General features: G+C 54.6%; 1 protein-coding gene across 1 annotated transcript in view; it reads right to left on the minus strand.

Moving 5' to 3' along the window:
- The window catches only part of MFSD4A (major facilitator superfamily domain containing 4A), a gene marked incomplete at both ends in the record, with an annotated part of 28195 nt that extends 2184 nt beyond the window's left edge, over nucleotides 1-26011 (minus strand). Inside the window, 8 exons of the mRNA XM_084245946.1 lie at nucleotides 469-539; nucleotides 3532-3679; nucleotides 9287-9460; nucleotides 10427-10542; nucleotides 10907-11075; nucleotides 13863-14123; nucleotides 14797-14995; nucleotides 25782-26011. Coding sequence (XP_084102072.1) covers nucleotides 469-539; nucleotides 3532-3679; nucleotides 9287-9460; nucleotides 10427-10542; nucleotides 10907-11075; nucleotides 13863-14123; nucleotides 14797-14995; nucleotides 25782-26011 — 1368 coding nt within the window. The remainder of the gene's footprint in view (nucleotides 1-468; nucleotides 540-3531; nucleotides 3680-9286; nucleotides 9461-10426; nucleotides 10543-10906; nucleotides 11076-13862; nucleotides 14124-14796; nucleotides 14996-25781) is intronic.
- Nucleotides 26012-26382: the final 371 nt, after the last annotated feature.

Consider the following 26382-nt stretch of genomic DNA (forward strand, 5'->3'; position numbering starts at 1 on the left):
TTAGATTTTCTGGTGATTGGATGGCTGGGTGTATTGGAAGAGAACACGCAGACGTGGCCCTAGCTCAGGGCAGGGGTTGGACAGGAAAGCTGTCCTGGGCAGGGTGGTGCAGTGATGGCAGTGCTGGGATGCGATGAGAAAAGAACTCTGTAGCTTCAGGCCCATCCCGGGCTCTGGACCTGAACAACATTCCCACGGGCCCCTCTGGCCCTGCTCCCAGACATGCTGGTGTTTGCTTTGGACTTGACGGCACATCCCTTCACCTTCATGTCCCACAGGGGAGGCTCAGCTTTTCAGGCCGGCTCGCAAACAGAAGCAGGTCACACAGACAGGGCAGGCCCTGGTTGCTCTGTGGCCACTCAGGGAAGGGACACTTGGGTTCAGAAGGTGGCTGGTTGCCCCTCTCACCCTCTTGGAGGGCTTCTTGACTACTCCCTCCTTCTCCCCCACTTCAGAGTCCCCACATACCGAGCCGACCAGCATCTGCAGGGTCATCTCCCCAATGCCTGCCCCCGTCACCAGCACGGTGGTGGCACAGCCTGACCAAAAAAGAAGGACTTGGTTTAGTGATGGCAAGTTATGGAGTGAGAAGTTAGCTGGCACGGTCTGGGTGGTTTCCAGAAAGCCTCTGAAAAGTGGCATGGCTGCCTACAAGCTCCCCTTTACACCACAATTTCTCAGCCCTTGCCCTAACTTGGTTCCGGTAATGCAAGATCCCCATCATTACAGTTTCCTGACTGAAACCTTTGATTGTTCAGGACCGTCTTCAAGGTAAATTCCCAGTCCCTTGGTCTCCACTCAGAGCCTGTCCTACTCTGACTCCCTTCACCTTTCCAGAAAGATTCCCGAGGCCAATCCCTGGCCAGGCCCTGGGGCTGCACCAGCCAGCCGGGCTCTGATGGGCGTGGCTCCCAGTGGGAGAGCCACTGAGGCTCACTGCCTGCCCCTCCAGCCAAGATCTGGCCTCTCCAGCCTCAGACATGGGTTCCCAGCGCTGTCACCTATAGCTGGGGGAGCTTGGCTCTCTGCTGGCTTCAGGTCTTGGTTTCCTTCTGCAAAACGGCCACCAACATACCTCCCTGTGCAGGCAGCTCAGGTGCAGCACAAGTTAAGTGCTTGGTGCGCTGCCGGCACTAGGAAATCCCCAGAAACCGGCCAGTTTTCTGCTCACACCCTTCACCGCTGCATTCACGAGAAAGCCCTAGTGCTTTCATGTGGTTTGCGGGTCCTTTATAACCTGTCCCTGTGGAGACTCAGTCTCCTCACTCACACGCTGCGCTGCTCAAGCTTCCCCCTCCAGCCAGGATCTGACCTCTCCAGCCTCCTGACCCTTTTCGCCCTCCACCACCACTTTCTCTTCCTCCTGAACATTCCTCCTCCAGTCTTGTCTGCAAACTCATTGTTTAAGTCCCAGTTTAGATTTCCTGCAGCCATCTTCTCCCCCAACCCCCAACCCGGATGAGCTGTTTGTGTGTGCTCTGTCAGCCCCTGCACCCCACTCTCGCACACCCCACTGTCTGTTTACCAGGCAGCCTTCCCCGTGAGGCTGCAAGCGCAGGAGAGAGGACTGCCCCGAGTGTTCTTCCCCTGGCAGGTCTGCGGCTTGCATTGGCACAGTGGCCTGCGTGTGCTTTTTTTAATAAACAGCGGATCATCCTCTTCTGGGCTTCAAGATAGTTCCTCTTTCAGCTCCCTTATGTTTGTACCTGCCCCTGGGCCTCTGCCTGTCCCTGCCCCACCCTTCCCAGGAATGCCTTTCCTTGTTCCTTCTGCCTTCCCAAGTCCAGCTCACGTCCCATCTCCTCCATGAAGCTACTGTTTCAACACTGGTCACTCCCTTCTGTGATTCCAGTAGCACCCACTGTCCACCCCCGTGTTCCTTCAAATGCCTCTCATAACATGTGTGTGCTCGGCTCAGCCCTGAGGGTGCCCCTGCCAGGTATCAGCACCTGAGCCCGCCGTTCCGCCCAGGCATTTTCTCTAACACACAAAACCGCCCGGGGAGGCGGGTAGTATCTGTGCCTCCACTGAGCAGACGAGAAAACTGAGGCTGAGAGAGGGAAGGAAACTGAATCACAGGTGCCACACAGCCCCCACCTGCTCCTGCCCTGGTCTCTGCTGGGGCCACAGGTGGCGCAGGTACAGAAGGCTTGAGAGGGTCAAGCAGGTACAAAGACAGGGGTACACCTTTCCAGTGGAAATCCCAGAAGCTTCCCAGAGGGGGCGTTCCGGCACAGCCTCTCCATGCGCCCAGGTAAGGAGGTGCAGGGCAGTTCTGGTGCCCTCAGAGAAGAGCTAATTCAGCCCGGCTCAAAGTCAGGCTCTAAGGGGAAGGAGGAGGGAGAGCTGGGAAAGAGGGAGGTGAGAGCAAGTGAGGTGATGGGTGTCAGAGTCCGCCCTGCAGGGGTGCAGGTGTGGCCCCAGCCTGGCTTGGGTCAGCGGCAGCCTGCGGGGCCCAGCCCGGCACTGGGTGTCCACGTGCCGCAGATGACTCCGGGGGATCCTGCGTGGGAACCGCGGACTGAGGCAAACCTGAAAGCCAAGAGACAAGCCCAGACCGGCAAGGCCGGGTCGGAGGGACTCGGACTGGGAAGAGCAGGCACCATCACGTTTTCTCAGCAGGCTGTGTGACAACAAAGGCCTGAACTAGGAGCAGGAGCAGCAAGATGAGGACGATGACAGATTTCAGTGACCTCTGGCGGCAGCATCAACCGATACCACTTACTGCTACCTTTTAACTTAAAACTCTGGGGGACACACTTCACTACTTGACCCACTCGCTCAAGTGCTGGTTATTACCCTTAGATTTCAAGGGTCCGGGCCTCCGGTCTCCCCCGGGACAGCTGCTTTGGGTGTAGAGAGCCACATGTTCTGACCCCTCCCCCCCAGCTCCCCCCACCTCCAGGGCTGGCTTTCCAACACTCCAGGGCAGCTCTAGTTACTTCGAAGGGTAACTTTGCATGTTCAAAACACAATTATTTTTAATTAACCTATTAAAGAAAGATCTTTGCTGTATGCACTTGGGAGGCTACAGGAAAGGAATGGAGGTTGGCTGAGAGAATTAGTTTCTGGCATCTAAGAAGCCGTCTAGAAGCCCAAATAAGGTGTGGAGTCATGTTCTAACCCTCTGTGCTCCACAACAACAACAAACTTCCACAACAACTTTCACAACAACAACAAAGCAAGTAGGTACTGTTACTGCTGCTATCAAGTGCCTCTGCTGTGCCACTTCTCACACAGCTCTGCTTTTCTTTGAACTTAGAATTTCCAGCACATGCACGTAATACAAAATGCCAGCTGTGGGCCAGGGGACATTACTAGGGGAAAAAGAAGATGGGACCGAGAAGCTTGCTGCTCTCTGTGAGCTGAAATCACAGGACACAGGTACCGTGTTGGGGGGCGCCCGCAGTGGGACACCCAGTCTGCACCTGCTCCCACCAGCAGGGGGGAGGGGGAGAGCACTCGCTTGAGGAGGGAGGGGGCCCCAGAGGGGAAGGGGCCCCGGCCAGAGGGCCCGCCCTGCGCACTCACCTTTGTACTGCAGGATGTCCTCCGTGTAGGCCAGCATGCTGGGGAAGGTGCTGCTGAGGAACAGGCCCAGGCTGGCTGTCCCCACAAACAGGAAGATAACGTTGTAGGAGAAAACCAGCAGCAGTAAGAAGGTCACCACCACACCAACCTGTCGCAGCAGGGACGAGGCAGTTAGAAATTGGCAGAAATTGCTTCTCGACCTTTTGCTAAGATCAAGTGTAGTAATTGGGAGAACCTCAAGCCTCCTGCCTGGGAAGGTGCCTCTGGCCCCACGAGCAGCGCTGTGGCGAGGGCGCTGCCCTGTGGAGCGTGTGGAAACTGCACCTCCCAGGCGTCTGCACCAGTTCCCTGCCCGGCCGCCAGGGCTGGGGTCCTGGGCTCCGGGAAGTGAGAATTCACAAGCCCTGAGTTCACAGAGGAAGTGGGGTGGCAGGAAAGCAATGGCAGTGCCTGCGAGGCCCCCTCCTCTGCCTGGGAACCCAGGGAGACCTCCCAAGGAGGGGCCAGTGGGTATGGCCACCAGCTTCTCAGATTCCGCTCAGATGCCCGAGGCTGGAGAATGCCTGCGCTGGGCTGAGGGTCACACATCTTTCTGGTCAGTGAGAGTCCGCATCACACAGGCATGTGTTTATTAAAGTAACTTTTTCTAAGTTCTTTGTAAATGTTTTTAAGTCAGTGTTGAATAATTTGTACGCAAAATGTGCAGGAAAGGGGCTTCCCTGGTGGCGCAAGGAGTTAAGCACAGTGCTGTGAAGCTGTCCACAGCCTCTGCAGAACGAGTTTGATCCTCAGCCAGCCAGGGAGCAACCCACATGGCGCAGCAGACTCTCCTGTTTCACCCGCTGCTCCCCTCAGCAGTGTATTTCAGTAGATCAGCCTGTTCTGCTCCCCCCTCTGTCTCCGGTGAATCCTCTCACCCCTTGCACCTCTGTACCCCAGTTCTTGTATGCATAAATACATTTTTTAAAAAACATGCAGGAAAGAAACCCAGGCAGCACAAGACATGGGGGCACAAGATCCCCTGTAGGGCCTGCTCTCAGGCCTTGAGGTGGGTGATCTCTCTGGTTCTGAACTTCCTAATTTGCAAAATGGGGCAGCTGTAAAAGCCACACCGCAGAGTGAAGGGCAAATGGGTGCAGGGAAGGGGCTCTAAGGGGTGAACATTGAGGCAAATGTTAATTCCAGTGTTTGTGTGTGAGCTTCTCTTAATATCTCGGGGGATACAGATCTGTAGAAACCATAGCTTTGAGGTAAAAATCTGTTGGTGAGTTCATCTGTTTCTAGAAAGAAACAGCATGCAATCACGGGAAGTGTGGAACATCACTTCCACTCCAGCCGCCACCCGTTCCCCTCACCTAGGGGAACCTGAGCAAGCAGGAGGGACACAACTCCATACTCTCGGGGGGTCTGGGGGCCTCGCTCCCACTGGAAAAGTAAAGCCAGTGACCGCAAACTGTTAGCTCCTTGCCTGTCATTCTCCTTCACATGCGCCCCAGCATCTGCTGCAAGGCCTGGGGTGTGGGACTCGTGCATCAGGGCACAGAGTCCTTCCTTAGAGACTGGCTGCCCCAAGGGGTTTGCCCACAAAACAGTGGCTGGAGGAGACTCAGCCTCTCCACAGTGGGGACGACATGGAAGTTCTCTTCCAGGTGACCATGCAATGGACTCATCTTTGGTCACATGGAATGCATTTCTTTGGCATGGAAAGTGGTCCTACAGGGATCGAAAAGAGCTCTCCCCCACCGCAGGGGAGCACAGCTGCAGGGCCCATCCTGCAGTCCAGCTGGGCTGTTGCTTTGCTTCAAGGACAAGGTAAATTCTGGCAGGTCTGGAAGGCCTGGGGAGAGTCTTTTAACTACAGTTCCCCCCAGGCTGGGAAAGTGGGATAGGGGCAGTTCCAATCAGTCTGGAATCTGGAGGACCCCTCTCCACGCAGAAAGGAAAAACCCAAAGATCTCACTGCTCACTGCTCAGGCTCAGGGCAACTCCCTTTCTGAAAGCCCGCTGCCCCCAGTGTGTGGCCCTGACGCTGCCGGGGAACCCCGTTGCAGGTTGTGTTGCGGGCTTCATTCTGGGACTTCAAGAATTTCTCCTGAGAGACACCAAGGACACTGGTGCCCCATCCTCAAGCGTCCACAGTTCCACCCGCTCCTTCTTGGTCCCCTGTTTGATGTCTAAGCGCTGGCTTGGCCAGGGCTCGATTCTGCCTCTTTATCTGCACCCCTTTGTCCAGCCCCATGGTCTCGACTCTCTATGCTGGACTCTCCAGCCCCGCCCTACAGCCATGACCCGTGTTCAGACTTACATGCTAAATGTCTCTGGGTGGCTCGTGATGCAGCCAAAACAGAACTCTCCCTCTTCTTCTCCACACTGACCTTTCTCACAGTTACCAGAGTCTCCATCCAGCCAGGGGCTCACCCCTGTTCCTAAAAGCCCTTGGTTCCTCCTTCCCTCACCTACTTCACGGGGCTCCAAGGGCATGTCCTGTCCATTCTACCCCAAAACTGCTGGTGTCTGTGCATCTCTCCAAATCCATGCTGACCACTCAACCGCAAGGCCTATGGCACTGCATGCCCTGCTTAGAACCGAAAGGTGTCAACCCACGTCAAAGAAAACCCCGAACCTGAGCCTCTCAGAATAAAATACAAAACCTACTGGATCTAGTCCAGGTCTGCTTCCCTACCCTCATCTGTTCCCCACCTGATGCTGCCACCTACCCTGGGCCTCTCAGTCAGCAGTGCCAGACGCAGGGCACTGCACTCCTCCCAAGGCTGGCACCGTCAGAGTTAGCTCTCAGCTCACCAGCCTGAGGCAGAACGGACACCAAGACTTTGAAGATGCTGCTTCTGCTCACTGGCTCCTGCTCCCCAACCTCAGCCCCACTTACAGACCACAGTTACTTCCAGGCAAAAGCCTCAAAGAGGCCCTGAATCTCTACCTAGACTTGCAAAAGTTTTTTTGATTATGTTTTTTTACATCATTCTTCATTTTTGTACAATGTTTGCTTTCTCATCTCAGGAATAGTCCCTGCGACATTCCCAACACCAATTCAGCCGTGCACCATCACCATAGTCCCTTGTGCTCGTCCCACCTCTTGCAGCACTATTTACAATAGGTAACCCATGGAAACAACACAAATGCCCCAAAATAGATGACTGGATCAAGAAAATGTGGTACATATACACCATGGAATATTACTCAGGAATCAAAAAAGATAAACTCATCATTCGCAGAAGTATGGATGGAGCTGGAAGAGATCGTGCTCAGAGAAATAAATCCGAAAGAAAAATAAAAATACCGGACGGTTTCACTTATAGGAGGAATGTAGAAGATCCAAGTAAGGGATCAGGGGAGAAAAATAAAAGTAATCATAATAAAGTAAAAATTAAAATCAACAGGCAACAATATCCCAGAGACATCCAGCAGGCAGGGAGGAAGAAGTAGGATCAAAACTTGCGGAAGTTTTAAAAATGCCCGGGGCTCTGTTTTAGACTTAGTGAAAGAAGGCTGAGGTGAATTAGTGACTCCCTTTCCATCTGTGCGGCCTGTCTCCTCAGCCTGATCTGACCTCTCTCCGTGCCAGGCCATGCTCTCCCTTTCTCCTGCAGTTGCCAGAGGCCCTGCACAAAGTGCATCTTCATTAGCCAATAAGTGCTGATGGATGCAGGAGTGGGTGGCGGACAGGGACAGCTGATTTAAAATGACAGGCACCCCTGGAGGTAGCTGCCTTGAACACGAGGCAATCACTTGGCAACCACAGTGTCATGGAGCTTGTGCTGGGCTGTTCAGCTGCAGAGCCAGTAGGGTGCTCACCCAAAGCCCCTGAACAGCTTTGAAAGGACGCCATGCTCCTCTGCACAGCTCCCGAGTCAGTCTCTGTGCTAAGGGCCCAGGAATACAGATTTTCCAAAAGCCTCTCCATTTAGGAACCACTGGCTGTGGGACAATTTGTTCCCCCCAACTAGCTTGATGGCCTGATCCCCTGGGGGTTAGCTGCTGGGCCTCTCCATTGGGCACTCACAAGCCTGGGTTGGGCCTGGGAATCCGACTTTCCTGTTTATTTTTTTTTAAAGACTTATTTATTTAAGCATATAAGTACTGGGGTACAGGCCAGAGGTGTGGGGGCAGGGATAGGAGGATTCACCAGAAACAGAGTGGGGAACAAAACAGGCAAATTGACTGAAATACACTACTGAGGGGAGCAGCAGGAGGGGATGGAACTTGTGCTGCAGTGGCTGCGGATAGCTTCATAGGTTGCATCTTAACCCCTTGTACCACTAGGGAGACCCCCAACTTCCCTGTTTAAATTCCACACTCAGGGGCCTCCCTGGTGGCGCAGGTGGTTGAGCACAGCACTGTGAAGCTGTCCACAGCCTCTGCAGTGCTGGTTTGATCCCGGCTGGCCTCAGAGCAACCCACATGGCGAGCAGACCCCTCCTGTCTCGCCCGCTGCTCCCCTCAGCAGTGTATTTTGTCAGTCTGCCTGTTCTGTTCCCCACTCTGTCTCTGGTGAATCCTCTTACCCTCCCGCGCATCTAGCCTGTACCCCAACTCTTGTATAAATAAAATAAATCTTAAATAAATAAATAAATAAATAAAACCCACACTCAGGGTGAGTCTTAAGGCCAGACCCTCACTCATGTAGGTGTTTGGGACTTTCTTCTCTCAGGCCCAGAGGTCCACCCTGCTCCTCTCTCTGAACAGCTGAGCTCATGTCCTGCAGGGCCTGGTGACCAGCAGTGCCGTGGCCCTAGTTACCTGACCGTGGGTCTTCTTCTTGTTCTGTACCAGTCATCTCAGGTCCACTGCTCAGGGCCTACCCACTGTCCTTAGCACGCTCCACCAGCTGCTCCTCATCCTCTCCCCCCTCTTCTCCCAGTGACTCTCTGACAGCAGCATTTTCACAGACCCCCCTCCTCATGGGCCTCATCCCTTATGTCTTTCTTCTGCCTACAAATTCCTATCAAATAAACTCCTCCTTTCAACTCAGAAATATTTGCAACTCACGCCTCCGCTTCCCATCTGCTTCTTACCCTCAACCTCAAGGCTGCCTTCTACCAAACCTACCTTCTTTATCACTAAGCAGAAATTTCTTTCTTAAAGATCAAATCCAAGGGCATCTCCAAGGCCATAGGGCTCTGACCAGCTCTGACTAAGGTGAACAAGGGAGGACCAAGGCCCGTACCTGCTTCCTCACACCTGTGGCAGGCTCCCTGACACCCCAAAACTAATCACCTCCCACATTCCCTTCTTTTATGGGCACAAGACCAGGGGCTCAGGGCCTCCCTGGTGGTGCAAGGGGTTAAACATAGCACTGTGAAGCCTCTGCAGCACGAGTTTGATGGCTGGCTGGCCAGGGAGCAACCCACATGGCGCAGCAGACCTCTCCTGTCTCACCTGCTGCTCCCCTCAGCAGTGTATTTCAGTCAATCTGCCTGTCCTGTGCCCCACTCTGTCTCTGGTGAATTCTTTCACTCCCCCACACACCTCTGACCTGTACCCCAGTTCTTGTATGCATAAATAAATAAATCTTTAAAAAAAAAAAAAACAGAAATAGGGGTCCCAAGAGGGAAGGGACTTTTACAAGGTCACACAAGTAGGCCTAGCTCCAGGATTCCAACCCACCCCACCAGTATGTCTGCCCTCTCCTCCCTGCTGGCAGAGTCCAGTGCCAAGCAAATGTCCTGGGGCAGTGGTAGGACCAGAAGGAGACAAGTTCTCCTGGGTCTCCAAGAGGAAAAAGGAGGCCACTTACCACATTAACGAAAACCATGGTGGCTGGCTTCACCCTGGAGGAGATGGGGATGGAGATGAGCCGGCCCAGGGTGATGAAGCCCCAGAAGAGGCTGGGGAGGTAACCGGCCACCTTGTGTCCCACAGAGAGTGGCTTCTCCACAGCATAGCTATACACAAAGGCGGAATAGGCCCCCTGTGGAGAGACAGGCCCTGCTGAGTATAGTCCTAGGCAACCACAGGTAACCTGACAAAGGAGGCGAGGCTGGGCAGCGTGTGGTGAGGCCGAGGGAGTGCTGACCCTGCCTAGAAGCTCAAGAAGGGCAGACTGGAGCCAGACACACACACACACCCCACCCGGCTGTGCAGACCCGAGCAGAATGCAGATCCTGGGGTGCCATGGCTTAGACAGTGCAGAGCCACAGGGGTCCAGGGAGGAGTCTCTAGGTCTGCACAGGGGGTTCTGCTGCCACCTGTGAGTCTGAGGTTACCACAGGTGTTTGCGGGAGGGAGCAGCAGTTACAAAAAGGTGTGCACAAGCATCTCATTTTACAGATGAAGGGGCAGAGAAGTGACCTGCCCAAGGTCACGAGCACTTTCCAATGGGTCATTCAGGTTTTAAGGCCTTCTCTCTGGCGGGTCCCTCACATAGCAATCAGTTAATCAATCAACCATTCTAATCCCTGGGTATTTCTGGAAGCAGGTACTAAGCAGTGTGACAGAGGTCACCAGGTGAGTGACAGCTGGGCTCACATACTGCCTGTGGCCTGTTTACCACGTGCTGAGGAGCCAGGTGTGCAGAGCATGCCAGGAAGCAGAGAGCCCCAAGTTCACATAGCACAGCCTCTGGGGGAACAGGGCGCGGCTGCTTTAAAAAATTGTGGGTGGCCTGCACTTCCAACAAGTCAAATAGGCCCCTATCCATAGAGCTGACAAAAATGAAAAGAATTAGCTGGGACAGAAGACCAAGTAGCCAGGGGCTGCGGCCGATTCCGAGACAGTCTTCCCCAGAGCCTGCCTCCAGTTAAAACTTTTGACTCGACTGTACTACAGTTGTGGTGTCTGGAAGTCTTGATGTCCCTCTTTTTCTGGCTATCTGCAGACTTGCGTGTCATGGGATCAGGGCCCTCCAGTAAGGGGCACCCTCTAAGGGCAGGCTCACCGTCATTCCGTCCGTCATGAACAGGACCAGGGCGGCCGTGACATGGATGGCGAAGAAGGAACAAGGGGCTCCCCTCAAGTTCTTCCTCTGGCAACAGCTGAAAAGGTCCTCATGCCCTGTAGGAGGCACAAGATCAGAGTGAGGCTTGGCTTCTCGCCTCTGCACACCGGGGAAGAGGCTGGCAGTCAGGAGAGTGCTGGCAGATTGGGGGACCGCTTGCCACCCCCCACTTTGTCTAGCTTTCAACCATCTCTTAGAAACCTCAGTCTGGTGGAAGAGGTTAAGGGAGTTGCCCAGGGTCTCCCTGGAGGGGTTAGGCAGAAGCCCCACTTCCTCATCCCCTCAGCCAGGCCTCAGAGACCACCGACGGCAGGGGCTTCCAACCACTGTCACCGCTGCTCCACATTCAGCCTCTGCGGGAGGGATGCCCGGCAGGTCTCGCTGGGGGGCTGTGCGTGTGAACGTTCATTAGAGCCCCACCTGGGTGTGGCTGAAAGCGCAAGGACAGCGAGGATGCATCTTCCTTCTCCGGCGGCTGCGTCTCCAGGGCGAGCTCATCTGCAGACAGGAGCAGGGGCCTGCGCTGGGGGCAGCAGGTCAGCAGCCGCTCTTTGGACAGCAGAAACAGCACAGCCATGGGCACCGGGAGCTGGGGGTGGGTGGGGGTCAGCAGAGCCAAGGGCCAGGCTCCCCCTGCCCAGGCCTGGCCCACTCTGATACCTCCGCCTGTGTCCAAGAGTCCTGAGGGGCCCTTTGCCAAGGGCACCCCCACCTGAGAGCAGCACTCGGTGAATATAGCCAGGGGCCTGGACTCAGGACAGGCTGTCATTGCTGTGCACCCTTAACCACGTCTGCTTCTCTGAAAAAAACAGGTCCTGGTCACATGCAAAGCTAGGCCCATGCCGGGTGCTGCTGGCACAGGCTGGCTCCTTTCTGATGTTCTTATCCTGAGCGGCCCTCACATGCCTGCGTACTGGTGGGTCACGTGGTGCTTTACAAAGACATTTTGCTTGGGTTCATCACAGCTCTATAAAACACACTGGGAGGAACTGTCACCCCCAGTTTCCAGATGGGGCAACTGAGGCTCAAATATATCACTGAATCATAGCCTATGACAACTGAAAGAGACCTGGGTAGGAAGCAGGGACCCAAGGAGCCGGGGCTCCGGGGTTGGGGGTGGGGGCTGGCTCTGCCAGGGCTGATGGTGAGCATCCCACCTCAGAGCTGGCTGGGTGATGTCACACCCCAGGGGAGCAGAGGCTGTGCTGGGGGCTATGTGGCTAAAGTGGAAAAAGTGGACCCCTTTTGATCAAAAAATGTCTGCTGACGAGACACACACCCAAGTCCAATGTTATGTTCACTGCTATTTACATTGTCGCTTAGGCTTTACCTGAGCTCCCCAGGGCAATGAGAAATGTCTCCTGCCTCTGAGGTTGCCTGGAGAAGTGTCTGCCACCTCCCTCAGGTGCCACCCCGTGTCTAACTTCCCTTGAAGGTGCAAGAAAGCACCTCTTTAAGTCTAACCTCTGCCCTTCCTGCTGCAGCTCCATCCCAACTCCTGTGCAGGACAGAGAGGAAGCCCAGAGCTGCAGAAGCTGCCTCTGGGCTGGGAGAGGCCAGGCAGATAGAGATGGAAGCCAGCAGCTGCCAGCCCCTGCTTGTTGCTACTTGGGGGAGCCCCCCACCACCTGAGGCAGGCCAGCTCGCACGGGAACTTCCCATTACTGAACACCCCTCCAAGCTGACCTGCTCTCTGCAGGCACCATGGGAACCTCCTTCCACACTCAAAACTGAATGAGACACAGTCCAACAGCACGAATGAGGCCCGAGGGGCAGAGACACGTCCCTGCCATGAGGAGTCCTGGATCTGAGGGGAGACAAAGGCCTCCCTCCCCTCTGATGGGGAAACAGGAAATCCATATACACCAGCCAGGTGGCAGAGTGCCTGGGCCAGGCCAGGAGGAAACAGCTGTAAAAGAGGCTTGACCGGTGGGGCTTTCCCAGGAGTTGGGCAGTGGGAGGGCTTCACAGGGGATGGGCCGGCCTGAAGTAGGGACCCACCTGGTCTTTACAAGAAGCACACTGAGGCCGGGCAGGCTCCACCTGAAAAGCCAATGCCAGGCAGACTGAGCCTGTGCTTGTGTGTGTGTGTGTGTATGTGCACATGCACAACCCTATTCTCTCCTGTGACTATTTATCTTCAGACACAAACCAATGGAAAAGCCCGGAAATCCTGAAGCAAGCAAATGCCTGCAGTCTGCACCTCACAGGGCAAGAGAGAGCAGACGTGGGCTTAAGCTGGACCCAGCTCCCTGGCCCCAATCTCCACCCTGACATTGCACCGACAGTGTGGGGTGTGCGGAGACCCCCTTGGGGGGGCACAGCCAATGCTGCACTGTGTCCAGTAAGTAAAAGGATGTGCGAGAAGGGCCAGAGGGAGAGGGATGCGTTCTGAGAGAGCCTGTGAGGCCTGGTACAAAGGATGGGAAGTCATAAAGGGGAGAAAGGAAAACAGTGGTGGCCTTGGGGCCACACATGGGCTGTTTGTGCTAGGAGTCGGGGTTCTGCCTGGCTCAGACTCCTGCTGGCCCCTCCCCAGCTCACGAGCCAGTGCCAGAATACTGCTCCCTGCCTGGCTGCTCAGTGGGACGGGTGCTGTCAAGAGCCCCCTCCAGTGCTGCGCACAGAGCCTTACTTCTGGTCAGGCAGGCGACGAGCCCACCAGGTGCAGAGGCTATAAGTCCAGGTGAGAGCGTGTGGCATCTCCACCTGCCAGGAAACTGGCCGCCTTTGATGTCTCCAACCCTGGCCCAAACTGGGCCAAGCCAGGCCAGGGTTGCGCCTGGTGTTCTCACAGTCCTGCCCCAGGCTGGGGGTGGGGGTCTCTCCTCCTCTGGCCCCAGCTTGAGCTAATATGAACACCTCTTATGGCGCAGAGCACCAGATAGGACTTGCAGCAGGAGGCCGCAGTGCTGGCAGGTGGGATGGGAGCTGGGTGTGCAGAGGCCTTGCTGTCTGACCCCCCAGGGAGGCTCTTTCTCCTCTGCTCCCACCTCTGGAGGTCATCTGGTCTGTGCCCCGCCTACACCAGGGAGCCCATCGCGAGGAAGGACCCCAGGGGTGAGACATATCCATCGCTTGTCCCAGGGCCACTTCTTCTGGGGAAGACCTGGTTTCCCATGGTGCCTCGGAGGTCTTGAAAGCTGACCTTGGTTTCCATCGTGCTGACCCTGCTCTCTGCTTTACCTCCCTTGAGAATGACAATTGCATTGAAGGACCTTACAGGTCATCTGTGACCTCTTTGCTCAGGTGAATCCCCAGGTTAGTTCTCCTGGCAACCTGCCCCAGCCTACTTTCCAGAGTCAGAGGCTCACACTGGGAGCTGGTGTGGACGGGAGTGCAGGGGCCCCACCAGCCCTTCCCCAGCAACACTTACATTAATCACAGCCATGATCCAGAAGGCGTAGGACACCCGGGTCCCTGCCCCGGCCTGCGGGGGGGTCGGGGGGAGTGTCTGGTTGGCCTGAGGCCGAGCCTCAGCGTGGTGTGGGCCCAGGACCCCGGAGGCGTGGAACAGGCGGCTGCCGGAGGTGACACTGACCGTGCCATTGGCAGGCACGCAGCTGGTCTCAGACAGGAAGGGATCAGCAATGAGGGGGCTCAGCAGAGCTCCAAAGCCCACAAAGAAGTGGAGAACCTGTGGGGGGGGGGAGTAGGATGGCTGGAGGCTGGTTCAGATTTCATCTCCCTCCCCATGTCTCACCTGGGGAGCCCCTGGCTGGTACCCTAGTGGAGAGCAGGCAAGGTGAGGAGGGAAGCTCCTCTAACGATGCCCTTCGCCCGCCTGGACCCAGTGGCCAATTGCCTCCTTCCTTTTCACATATTTCCCAAATCTTAACTCCAGGCAGGAAGCTGTTTCATGTCAGCAGCCACCAGCTAAGGGGCAAAAAAAGCAAGGGCTGGACTGGACACCTGGGTAACTGGGAAGAGAAAGAAGGAGTCAGGACAGAGGACCAAGTTCTCCCAACTCCACTTCCCAGTTTACTGTTTACTCCACTTCCACGAGGACCCTGCCGTGCAGGAGGGCACCTCACCCTTTTCTGAGATGGAGGTAAATGATCAGCAAATCAATAAAATTTGAGAGAAAAACATAGAAACGAGGAGGCCTAAGTCTGGAGTATCTGTCTGCCCGGAGGTGTCCAGTCAGGAGTGGTCTCACTGAGCAGAGACTCTGGCGCTTCCTGTGAGTCACCACATTGGTCTAGGGCAAAGGCACCCTGCCCTGGGAAAGGGGCTGGGAGGGATGGACAGGGCCCAGTGAGCTCCCCAGGGCCCCTGCACCAGGCCCCACCCTCCCCTGCGGAGTTCACCTGGAGGAAGACAGCTGAGTCCTTCTGGTAGATCCTCACCAACTGCATGTTGGCCACCGTGTCGATGCAGCCCATGGCCAAGCCCGCCAGTGCCATGACAGTGGCCAGCACCTTCACATTGTGGCAGAAGGGGATGACAGCAAACACCAGAGAGATGGCCAGAGAGGAGGTGAAGAGGACCCATAATGACTGGGCCAGGCTGCAGGAGTGAAGGGGAGGTCAGAGGAGGCCTCCAGTGAAGGGCCCCCTCCCTGACCTCTATTCCTGGGTGGCCTGGGGGGCCCCACACATTTCCCTGCCCTCTGGTAGAAAGGGGAAGGGAGCCATGGAGAAACCCTGTCATTGGAGTGGTGAGCTGCAGGCAAGATGTTTTCTGTGTCTCTTTCTCCTCAAATAACAATCCCCACCTCCTGGGGAGTTGGGAGAACCCAAGACACCATGTGACAAGCATGCTGGGTATTCCTTTATTTACAAGCAATTTTATATCGTTTTCTTAAACTTTAGATCGCAGAGGTTAAAGACACAGCACTATCAAGCTATCGCCAGCCACTGCAGCATGAGTTCGATCCCCGGCCGGCTGGCCAGGGAGCTACCCACATGGCGCAGCAGACCTCTCCTGTCTCCCCGTTGCTCCCTTCAGCAGTGTATTTCAATCTGCCTGTTCTGCTCCCCACTCTGTCTGGTGAATCCTTTTACCCCCCTCCCCCTCACCTCTGACCTGTACTCCAGTTCTTGTATGCATAAATAAATAAATCTTAAAAAAGAAATCCATTCCTTATATACAGTCATATGCAAAGATGTCTCCATCCCTCTCAGGTACAGTGTTTTGAGCATCACAGGAGAACTGTGCCATATGCAGGAAATGGAACCCAAAAGGCCCTGAGCTAGTTGCTCCTCAAATAGGAATGGAAAAGAGACCAGGCCCTTGCAGGCACAGCTGCCTGGGCTAAAGCTCACAGCAGGGATATTTGGATGATTTGGTGCAGAGATGTTAGGTTCTGTGCCTGGCAGAGAGGCCATGTGGTCTGAGTGGTGACCTCCCCTGAGGAACCCCACAGCAGGTGGGTCAGGTCCTCTTCCCCCGTAAGTAAATGAGTGAGTGAGTGAATGGAGTGTCTGGGTCCTGTCCAGGGTTTTCTGTTACACTCTGCCCGACAGTCAGGCTCTCGAATTAAAGGAAGAAGTCTTGTATTTTCTGGGACCAATCTAAGGCCAATGCAAGTGGAAAGAGATTAGGCAGCAAGGGTAGGGAGAGGCTGGGAGGAATTTTCTCAGTCGGTGAAAGGTTGGTGAGCTTCCAGGCCTCATCTGGAAGCTGGGCCTGGGGAGGTGTGTATATGGGGGTAGGGGAGGATGGGGATATGGGGGTGTTGCGAGAAGACCTGTCTGAGTTTCTAGTATATTAAGAAGAAGAGGGAGATCCCTGAGAGATGCCACTTATTCTCGGAGGTTCTTGCCTCTGACACCCTTTGCTCTCAGCTCATCTTGCCACAACTTTGAGTAAATCCATTATCAGAGAGCATTTCGTTATTTTTTATTTTCTTATTTCCTGGAGGGTCTGCTGGGTATGTCATTAACCATGACCCTTGCCTGTTCTCAGCTCAGACCACATGTGATAGGGTAGAGGGGACCCACATCACGGGCCGCTAGAAAGAACTCAAAGAGGGTCATGTTGTAGGAGACCTGTTCAGGCCCTCTCACCCCTGCTCTGGGGTCCCCAGAACTGACAGCTTGGGCCTCCCATTGAGCTTCACATGTTGCTGCTTCCCAGTACCTCTGTGAGCTGATAGAAACCACCTGGTAACAAGGCTCTCCCTTCCCCTTGCCTTCCCTGAACAAGATAAAAGAAGCAGACTCTTGGGGGGTCCTGATTTCAAGGGGAGCAAGAGTGCCCTCTGGCTCCCTCTCAGATGCCCCGTCTCCATTGACCCAGTGCATGGGGACACAACATTTCCACTACCCCACTCACCACTTTGATGCCCCCAGTCAAGTGCAAATACTCTCTTGGAGAATTAACACGTTATCTTAGAAGCAATTATTATAGCAAAATGCAGGTTACAAAATCAACATATAAAAAACTGCTGCATTTTTATATACAATTAATGAAAGAAAAGAAAAAGAAATTCAGAAAACAACTTCATTCATAGTCAAATTAAAATTATCAAATATGTAGGAATCAATCTAACCAAGGAGGTGAAGGACTTATACAATGAAAACTATAAGATTCCACTAACAGATAAAGGACAAGACATAAAGAGATAGGAAGGCATACCATGCTCATGGATGGGGATATAGTCAAAATGACTACTCTGCCAAAACCAACAGAGATTTAATGATATCCCCATTAAAACACCAATGATATTCTTCAAAGAAATGAAACAAAAATATTAAAATTTATATGGAACTATGAAAGTTCTCAAATAAATCCTGAGGAAAAAAAGGAGAGAAATTGGAGGCAAGATGCTACTTGACTTTATACTCTAAAGCAACAGTAATTAAAATAAAATGCCATTGAAATAAAAGTAGACACATGGATCAGTGGAACAGAATTGAAATCCCAGAAATAAATCCACACATACTAATATTTAGTGCATTATAAAGGAGTCACAACCATGCAATGGGGAAAGGAGATCTAACAACTCCATGCACAAAAATAAACTCTAGATGGATTAAAGAGATAGATATAAGATCCACAACAATAAGATAAATAGGAGAAAATATTGGTGGTAGTGTTCAATGACAGAGATATCTTTTTGGAGACTCTACCCCTATAGCAAAAAAAAAAAAAAAAAAAGGCAAAAACAAACAATTGGGATTATTGTTAAAAAGTGAAAAAAATAGGGCCTCCCCTGGTGGCACAGTGATTGAGCGCTGGGCTGTGAAACTTCCTGCAGCATCTGCAGCGCAGGTTTGATTCCTAGCCGCTGGCGAGGGCCCCACATGGCGCGACAGACCTCTCCTGCCATGCCCGCTGCTCCCCTCAGCAGTGTATTTCGTCAGTCTGCCTGTTCTGCTCCCTCTGGCTCTGGTGAATCCTCTTACCCTCCCGCGCTTCTGACTGTACCCAGTGCTTGTATAAATAAATAAATAAATCTTGAAAAAAAAAAAGTGAAAAAAATAGGGGCCTCCCTGGTGGCACAAGAGGTTAGGACACAGCACTATGAAGCTATCTGCAGCCACTGCAGCATGAGTTCAATCCCCAGCCAGGGAGCTGACCCACATGGCTCAGCAGACCTCTTCTGTCTTGCCCGCTGCTCCCTTCAGTGTATTTCAGCCAATCTTCCTGTTCTGCTCCCCACTCTGTCTCTGCTGAATCCTCTCACCCCCAACACCTCTGGCCTACATCCCAGTTCTACACAAAAATAAAAATAAATTTTAAAAAATCTTTAAAACAACAAATTATCACATATTATTATAGCCCTAAAAAAACCTGGATGAAAACGATTGACAGTCGGTCCTGCAGCAGAGACTAAGGGAATGGACCTGGGTCAGTGAGCTGAGAAAGGAGGGCACTATGGAAGGTTTGGGGTAACAGCATTGCCACTGCCATGACGGCAACTGGTATTTGTTTACAGGGCCCAGGGTTTTTGGTACCAGTGCCTCCACCGTGAGACAGGCCATTGCGCTTGTTTAACCCATGAGTTAAACTACGGCTAAGTGAGATTAAGAATGTTCTGCCAGCCTGGGGCCCAAACCCGGTCTTCTAACTTAACCTTTTTCCTTATGCCATGTGGCCTTCCAGAGGGGTGTGTGCATGTGTGTGTGTGAAGGTATATGTGTGGTGTGTGTTGGGGTGTGGTGTGTGTGATGTGTATAGTGTGTGTGGTCTACGTGTGGTTTGTGTGTGGGTGTATGCTGTGTGTGTATGGGGCGTGTGTGAGGTATATGCATGTGGGGTAGTGTATGTGGGCGGTATGTTGTAGGGGGGCTGTGATGAGTATAGTGTGTGCGGGGGGTTGTTTGTGGGGAGTGTATGATGAGTATAGTGTATGCAGGAGGTGTGCTTGTGGGGGGCGTGTGTGAGAAAAGGCTGGTGCTGGGTCACAGAATAGCCAGGCTGGAGACGGGGCAGCTGGCAGAGTGCACCAGGGCAGCGCCTGAACGGCAGGATTAGGAGCGATGGCTAACAGCCTTAGCCGCTAGAACACGAGCCCCCAGTGGTCCCGCTGGCGGCGCTGCAGGAGCTCTGAGTGCTCCCCATTTTAACTGCCTGCTTCATCACAAGCTCCCCAAGCATCTGCTGCAGCCTGCTTGAGGGACCCCATGTGACTCCCCTTGGCCCTGCTGCGGCGACGATGCCCGGGTGCTGGGGTCTCTAGTGAAAGGGAAGAAAACTACAGTAAGACGGGGCCAGGGGAAAGAAGCAGACACTGTTAGGAGGCCGACGTGGAGTCTTTGGGGGTGACCTAGAGGCAAAGACAGAAACAGAGACCCAGGCAGAGAGCTGAAAAGTCACGGCGGCCAGGTGGCCAGGATGGCACTGCCTGGGCCTGCGGGAGCCTCAGGAGATGGGGAAGGGCTGGAAGGTGGTGGGCTGGGAGTGGGCTGCCCTGTCCAGGTGCCCTCACCTTGTTATTCTTGAGAACACGAAATACCCACAGGGGGCATTGGTTCCCAGGCCTGGTGACAGGCAGGAGGGCGGGTGGAGAACAGGCAGAGAGGCTGGAGGGGGCGGGCTGTGAGTTTCCCTCCCTGCCTCTCCTGCCAACCCTGGGCCCGCCAGCTGGCAGGCGGGGCTGAGCCATACTGGGCCTGGGGCTCCTGGCCTCAGGGGGATGGAGATCTGTGCCCAGAAATGGGGACAGCTACACCCTAGGAAACAGCCTGCTTGAGTCCCAGGCTGCTCACCCTCCCTGATGGCTTCGGCAGGATCTGGCCTGGGCATTCCAAAAACCAGCCTGAACCAATTTCTTTAGAATGCTATGTTGTTGCCAAGAAAAAAGAAATCCCAGATACATCCCAGAGCCAGGCTGAAGTACACTAATTGGCTAGCCACTTAATGGTTTGGTCAACAGCCCTTTCCAGGAATGTGGGTAATTGAAAATTATGGCAGCATAATGTCAAAACAGCGTTGGCAGTGGGAGTGTAGTGCATGTGCATGGGAAGCTGGTCCTAGCCCACCTCTGTCCCTTCCCAGCAGTGCGGCTTGGGGCAAACCACTTACACCCAGCCCCTCCGAGCCTCAGTTTCTCCACTATAAAATGGCACTGAAATTTTGGTTGACCCATCCTCCTCTGCTTGCTTGCTGGGATCTTCCACCGGGACCTAGGAAACTCACCCCTTTCTGTTGGCACCACCAAGCCCAGAGAATCAGAAAGGTACAGAGACTGGGTCAGCTCCTGGCCCCTCAGGCCTGCCTCTGCTCCTGGTACAACCCCCTCTAGGAGGACCCTAGGAGTCTGGTTGAGGAACTGCTGATTGAGGGACCCCCGTTGCCCCTCATCCCCCGCACCCCCCCCTCCCCAGGGGCGACCTAGTTAGAGTGGCAGCCGGCCCTGAGAGCCCTACCCCTCAACTTACAGATCAGGGAGCAGGGGGTGGGGAGCAAGTACTTGACTCCCAACCTAGGCAAAGGCCAGCAGCCTGGCACAGTCTTCCCTCCTCTGGGCCTGGGTTCAGAGGATAGTTCAGGTCAACCAGAAGGACGCCACTTCCCCCAGGCCCAGGGAGACCCAGGAACAACCCAGACGGTCTAGAGAACCCTTCCTCAAGAAGCCTGAGGAATGGCCAGGTTAAGTAGCAAGAGTCCACGTAGAAGATCAAATGGGAGGAGGGCAGGCTGCAGCAGGTCCCCCCAGCCCTGCGGGGCTCTGCTGGAGGTGTCCGCCCTGCCAGTCTGCAGTGTCACCTTGAGCACACTGCGACCTGCTGGCCCCTTGCTCTGCCTTACCTAGAGGGCACATGTGACCACGGACACCCGGCCTTGCCATGGGCACCTGCTCTGCTGCTTCTGGTGCGGTGCCAAGAGCAGAGGCTGATGGATTCCGAAATGGGTGAAAGGTTGGAGCAGTAAGATGTCTCTCCAGACAGTAAGATACCCCTCCCTCTCCCCACTCCCCAGGGCGGGGAAGAATGTGGTGAGGGCCAGCCCCCTGCCTCCTGGGAGTGAGCGACCTCAGCCTGGCAGCACTGACATTCTCCCTACATTTTGCTTTAGGGGATCCATCTGTGTACCCTGGAAGATCTCCTTTCTCAAAGGACCAGGAGAGAGGAGAGGAGTTAGAGGCATCCTCACCTCTTCCCCACCTCTCCCAAAGGGGACAGGCATACCCCCCAGAGACAGGACTGAGGGATAAGAAGCCAGGAAGTTTATAGTTGCTTGTTGATTTTGATTTTTACTTTATTATAATTCGTCTTTTTCCTGGTCCCTTATTTAGGTTTTCTAAATTCCTGCTATGAGTGAGACCATCCGGTATTTTTCTTTTTCTTTCTGGCTTATTTCACTGAGCATGATCCCTTCCAGCGCCATCCATGTTGCTGCAAATTGCATGTGTTTATCTTTTTTGATTGCTGAGTAATAGTCCATTAAAAATCAAAATCAACAAGCAACTATAAACCAGAGACACACTACAGGTCGGGGGGAGAAGGGAGTAGGATCAAAACAAGGGTGATGGGAATTGTACAGGGACTGTAGATAATTGAAATGCATTCCAAGATGAAAATGCATACATTGTACAAAAATGAAAAATGGTGTAAAAAATATATAAAATTAAAAAAAAAGAAGAATCCAGGAGGCAGGGGGCTCCCTGGGAGCAGCTCCAACCAGGGGATACAGGGGATGTGGAAGGGGTGACTAAGGGAGAGAGAGGTCGCTTCAAACAGTATCATGCCTAGTGTTCACGCTGACAGCCCAGTTTATTCAGGGCCCTGTGTTAAGGCTTGGGGCACCCACCCAGAGGTAGGAGTAGGCAAGCCTGTCTTGGGGAGATCCCATCCTAAGGCTGGACATCCCCCTCCCTACGGGGTACTGGGCACGCCTCTGAGATGGGGCTGGCCTTGCAGTCCTGCCCCCATGGAACACTTCTCCCTCAGATCTTTGTGTCCACGGCTCTCTCAAGCGAGCAAACTGCCTGAGTTTATATATTTTCAATTAAAAAGTTGAAATATTATAAAGTTCATCTGTCCATGCAATTCAAGTATCAAAAATGTGCTATTTAACGGCTTTTAGTATTGATACATTCAGAATCTCGAAACCATCACCACAATCTAAGTTTAAAGCTTTCTATCACCCCCAAAAAGAAACCCTGTACCAGTCATCACTCACTCTCGGTTCCCCTCCACACCCATCCCCAATTGCAGATCTAAATTACTTTATGGATCTATAGATTTTCCTATTCTGATCATGAATGGCATCACAGAGGTGCCTTTTGTGCTCCGCCTCACCCAGAGGGCATGCCGACTTCGTCACTTAGCATAATGTTATTTTCAAGATGCCTCCAAGTTCCACATGGACAGTATGTCCTTCCCTTAAAGGGCTGTACAATGTTCTCTTGCCCGGATGGGCCTCTTTTGGTTTGCCCATCCACCCGTCCACGGGCGTGTAACTTGCTTCTATTTTTTGGCTATTATGAATACTGCTGCCATGAGCATTCACCTACAAGTTTGGGGCAGACCTGTTTTAGGTTCTTTGATACCTACACCCAAGAGTGGAGCTGCTGGGTCACGCGGCAACTCCATGTCAAGATGGGTTTTTAAAGCAAGAGCCTTGTCTGGTGCCAGGCCCTGGGTAGGTTTTTGGCCCAGGTCTTGCCAGCTGAAAAGAGGGCAAGATGGAGGGAAAGGCGGAGGCTTCTAGATAAGAGACAACTTTTGTATTGTGTTCCCTCAACCACAAAGGGTCGGCAACTTGGGGAAGCAGGTCTGAGAGGGGCTTTGAGTTTCATGCAAAGGGCAGGAGGGAGCCTGGGGAGGGGGGTGGTCTTGGGCAAGGCAGGATTTGCAGGAATTTGAGAAAAAAAGGAGATAGTGAATAGGGCAAAGAGAGGAAGAACTCAAGGAGCCTTCAGTTAAGAGGGCTCATGTAGGGGACAGGCCAAGGTGAGGCCAGGAGAGGCTGGGTAGGCTTTGGAAGTCATTACTTACCCCGATGCCTTTGAGATAAAGGGGTCTAGACAACTGCCCAGGGAAGTCAGACAGGTCTCCAAGAAACCAGGAAAAAAATTCCTAACCTTTCGTCTGACAAAGCACATACCTATACTCCCTGCCAACCAGGTGGCCTTGTTTTTCCTCTTCTCTGACCAGTTTCCTGCTCTTGATAAGCAAGGTTTTGCTAAGAAAGGTCTAGTCTAGATTCTTCTGGCCCTAATTGCACCCCTCTCTACTCTTGGCTTACATATGATGGCTTCCTTCCAGATCTGTTCTATGCAGAAGCCAGAGAGGGAGTTGCTGCTGCCCTGACAGAGGGCCCCATCCTCCCCTGCACCCACTCTAACATCTAGGCTCCGGACAGGCAGTCCCCACCACGCATCCACAACCCCAGTCTAGCTCTCCCCAGTCTGGGCCAGGCAGTAGGCGGGACTTGATCAAATAAAGAGGGGCTGCCCCACTTCTCTCCCAGCATCCTGCTGTACCCCTCCACACACCCCCGAAACAGCTGGCCCTCTGATTTGTTAAACCAATCCCCTAGTCAAGAGTACTAGCCTAGCAGCACGCTGGTAATCACTTAAGCTGGAAAGTACTTGCAGGGGTATTAGCATTTCAGCTGAGCCCATGTGAGGTCCCCAGGAATCAAGCTTTCGAGGTGGGTGTCAGGGCTGGTGGAGGTGGTTTGTTTTGGGGGAGGGGAGATTATCATAAGCTGCCTAGCCCTAACTAGATGGTGACTCCTGCCTATACACAGGCCTCCATTTCCAATGGAAGTCTGCTTTGCTATTAATCAAAATAAGAACGAAAGAGGGATTTTTATGACATTTTTGCCTTAAGGGTGGGAGGGCTGGGGTTCAGAATTAAGGTCTGAACCACTGATAGGAGCTAGTCTTCCCCACCCCACCCCCAGTCCTGGGATCCCAGCAGGAAGCCCCAGAGGCCCAGTTTCCTTCCCAACAATGTCACTCATGAAAACTCAGGCCATGAATGTCCACAAGGATCCGGGTGCCAAGCCTGTGCCTGATACTAAGACTGTAACTTGTGCCTTGTAGAATGAAGTTGACTGTTCATAAAGCAAGAGGCATTTCCAAATTATCTGGTTCCAGAGACAAATCCCTGGGTTCAAATCCCAGCTAGGCCTCCTATTAGCTGTGGGTCCTGGGGCATGGACAGAATAGTACTACTTTACAGGGCTGTTGTGAAGATTAAATGAGTTGATATATGTGAGGTATTAAGAACCATGTCTGGCACAGAGCAAGTGATCAATAAAGCGATTATTGTTACCATTTCAATTTTCTTTTCTGTGGGCTGCTTTCCCTGGGCCTCCAGTTGTGTAAGGAGCCCAGGGGAGGCACAAGGCAAGTGAGGAAGAGATGGCCCAGCAGGTGTGTGTCTCTGCTGATTTCACAAACCCTGGGGCACCCACCACCATTCAGAACTATCCTCATCCCCTTTCCTGTTGTGCGCACTTCAAGTTTCTGAAATGTTCCAGGGAAGGAAGTTTTTGTAAATCAAAAATATTTATTACCAAAAAATCCTGAGAGATCTTTTATTAAACCTCTAGGCTGAATTCGAGTGGATCTTCAGTTTCTTCCTGAATCCCTGTGACACCCAACTCCACCAAACCCACAGAAACACTAGTGTACACAAGAAGGCTTGCTTCTGAAGAGAATTCTTTGGTTGACAAGAGGATTTTGGTAACACTCCCTAGCTGATAGTGTTTTGTCAATTGGGAGACAAGGTGGGGTCCATCTATGACACCGTGCTCCTCTCCACCAGCTCCCCAGAGACCTGGACAAGCTAGCCTACCCTTGGGACACTGCCAGGAGTGAGCCAAAGAGGGGAGAGTCCTGGGCCCAGGTGGGCCCCCAGAGGCTTCCTTGGGGTGATGGGGAGTGGTTTGTTCCCCTGCCCACTGCTGACTACAGACCCTGCAGTCCAGGAAACTAAGGCAGGGAGCTGGGACTAGGTGATCTCCAGCAGCCTCGGTTTGCAATTCCTCTACTGCCTGCTTTGAGGCTCTGTTTTCGACACACTGGGAGGGTGAATCCCGCTGCCTTTCCAATGGTTGCCTCCGAGGGGACTCTGTCCGGTTTGAGCCGGGACTGTGACGCGCTGCAACGGTGTCCAAGGGACAGCTCTGGGTGCGCGTCAGGCAGAATCCAGAGCCCTGCCTGGGGCACAGGAGGAAGTTGGGGTGGGGGAGGCGGACGGAGCAGGACCCTGGCGCCAGGGATGGAGGGTCACCTTCCCAGCGAGACACCTGCGCTCCCCGACGCGGCCGGAGAGGTGAGGCACTACGCGTCTTAGGGGCCGAAGGGCCCTGCCTCCTGGCGCCATGGCAGGTACCCTGGCTCCCCCGGGACCAGGGCCACACAGACCCACTCGCCCGCGGCCACCCGGGAGAAGGGACAGCCTGTGTCAGCCGATCCGCGCCGGCAGGCTGAGGCGGGCCCGCCCCAGGGCGCTGTCAAGTCACAGCCAGCTCCAGGAACGCGCAGGGCCCCTGAGGTGACACTCCCACTCTCCTCTCTCCGCACTCCAGTCCCGCCCCCGGCAGCCAGGGCCGCCGACCCACCGCACCCCGCAGCGCAGGAGGGGGTCCTCCCGCCTCCGAAGCCCAGCGCCGCTCTCCGCCGGGAGCGGGTGGGGCGGCGGGGAGAGCCGGGTTTCCCCTCGCGGGGGTGAGTGAAGGCGAATAAATAATCCAGAAGTCACCTTCAGTCTCCGGGGAGTTGGCGGGAGCGCGGGGGCTAGGAGGGCAGCCCGGGTCCCGGGCGGGGCGGCGGCGCGGGCCGGGACGCGCGCGGCGGGCGAGGGGGCGGCTGGGGAGGGGCGCGCGGCGCGGGGCGCGGGGGCGCGGGCTGCGGGCCGGGGGCGCGGGCGCGGGCGGCACTCACGTCCTCTTGAAGACGCCCCCGAGGGCGCTGCCCAGCAGGAGGCAGAGCTGCTGCGAGAAGAAGACCCAGGAGATCTGGGGCAGCGAGCTGTGCGTCTGGCAGCGCAGGTCCAGCAGCGTGGGCCCCAGGAAGGCGATGCACAGGCCGAAGCTGAAGAAGACGCTCCAGTAGGTGAGCGTGGGCTGCAGGTTGCGGCGGAGCAGCCCCGACACGCGGCCGTCGCAGCCCATGGCCCCGGCTGGCGGGCTCGCGGCGGCTGGCTGGGAGCGCGCGCCGGTGCCCGAGTGCCGCGCCGCCCGCCCGCCAGTCCGCGGGGGCCGGCGGGGCTGGGGAGGCCGGCGGCCGGGAGGGAGGGGCTGGGCGGGGCGGCCCCCGGCGAGGGGCCCCGCCCTCGGGCCCGCGATGGGGGGCGGGGGCTCGGCGGCCGCCCGGGCCCCGAGTCCTGGCCGAGCCTTCTCGTGCGGGGCCGGGCGCCCGCCGGGACACCGGCTCTCCCGCCCCGGGCATCGGGAGCAGCTCCCCGCTCTCCTCCCCGGCCCCGGGACCGCCAGCCTCCTCTTACCGCCCCCACGGTCCGAGGGGCCTGAGCCCCCGTTTTAGA

The sequence above is a fragment of the Talpa europaea genome (genome assembly GCF_964194135.1).
Source record: "Talpa europaea genome assembly, chromosome: 10".
Lineage (NCBI taxonomy): Eukaryota > Metazoa > Chordata > Mammalia > Eulipotyphla > Talpidae > Talpa > Talpa europaea.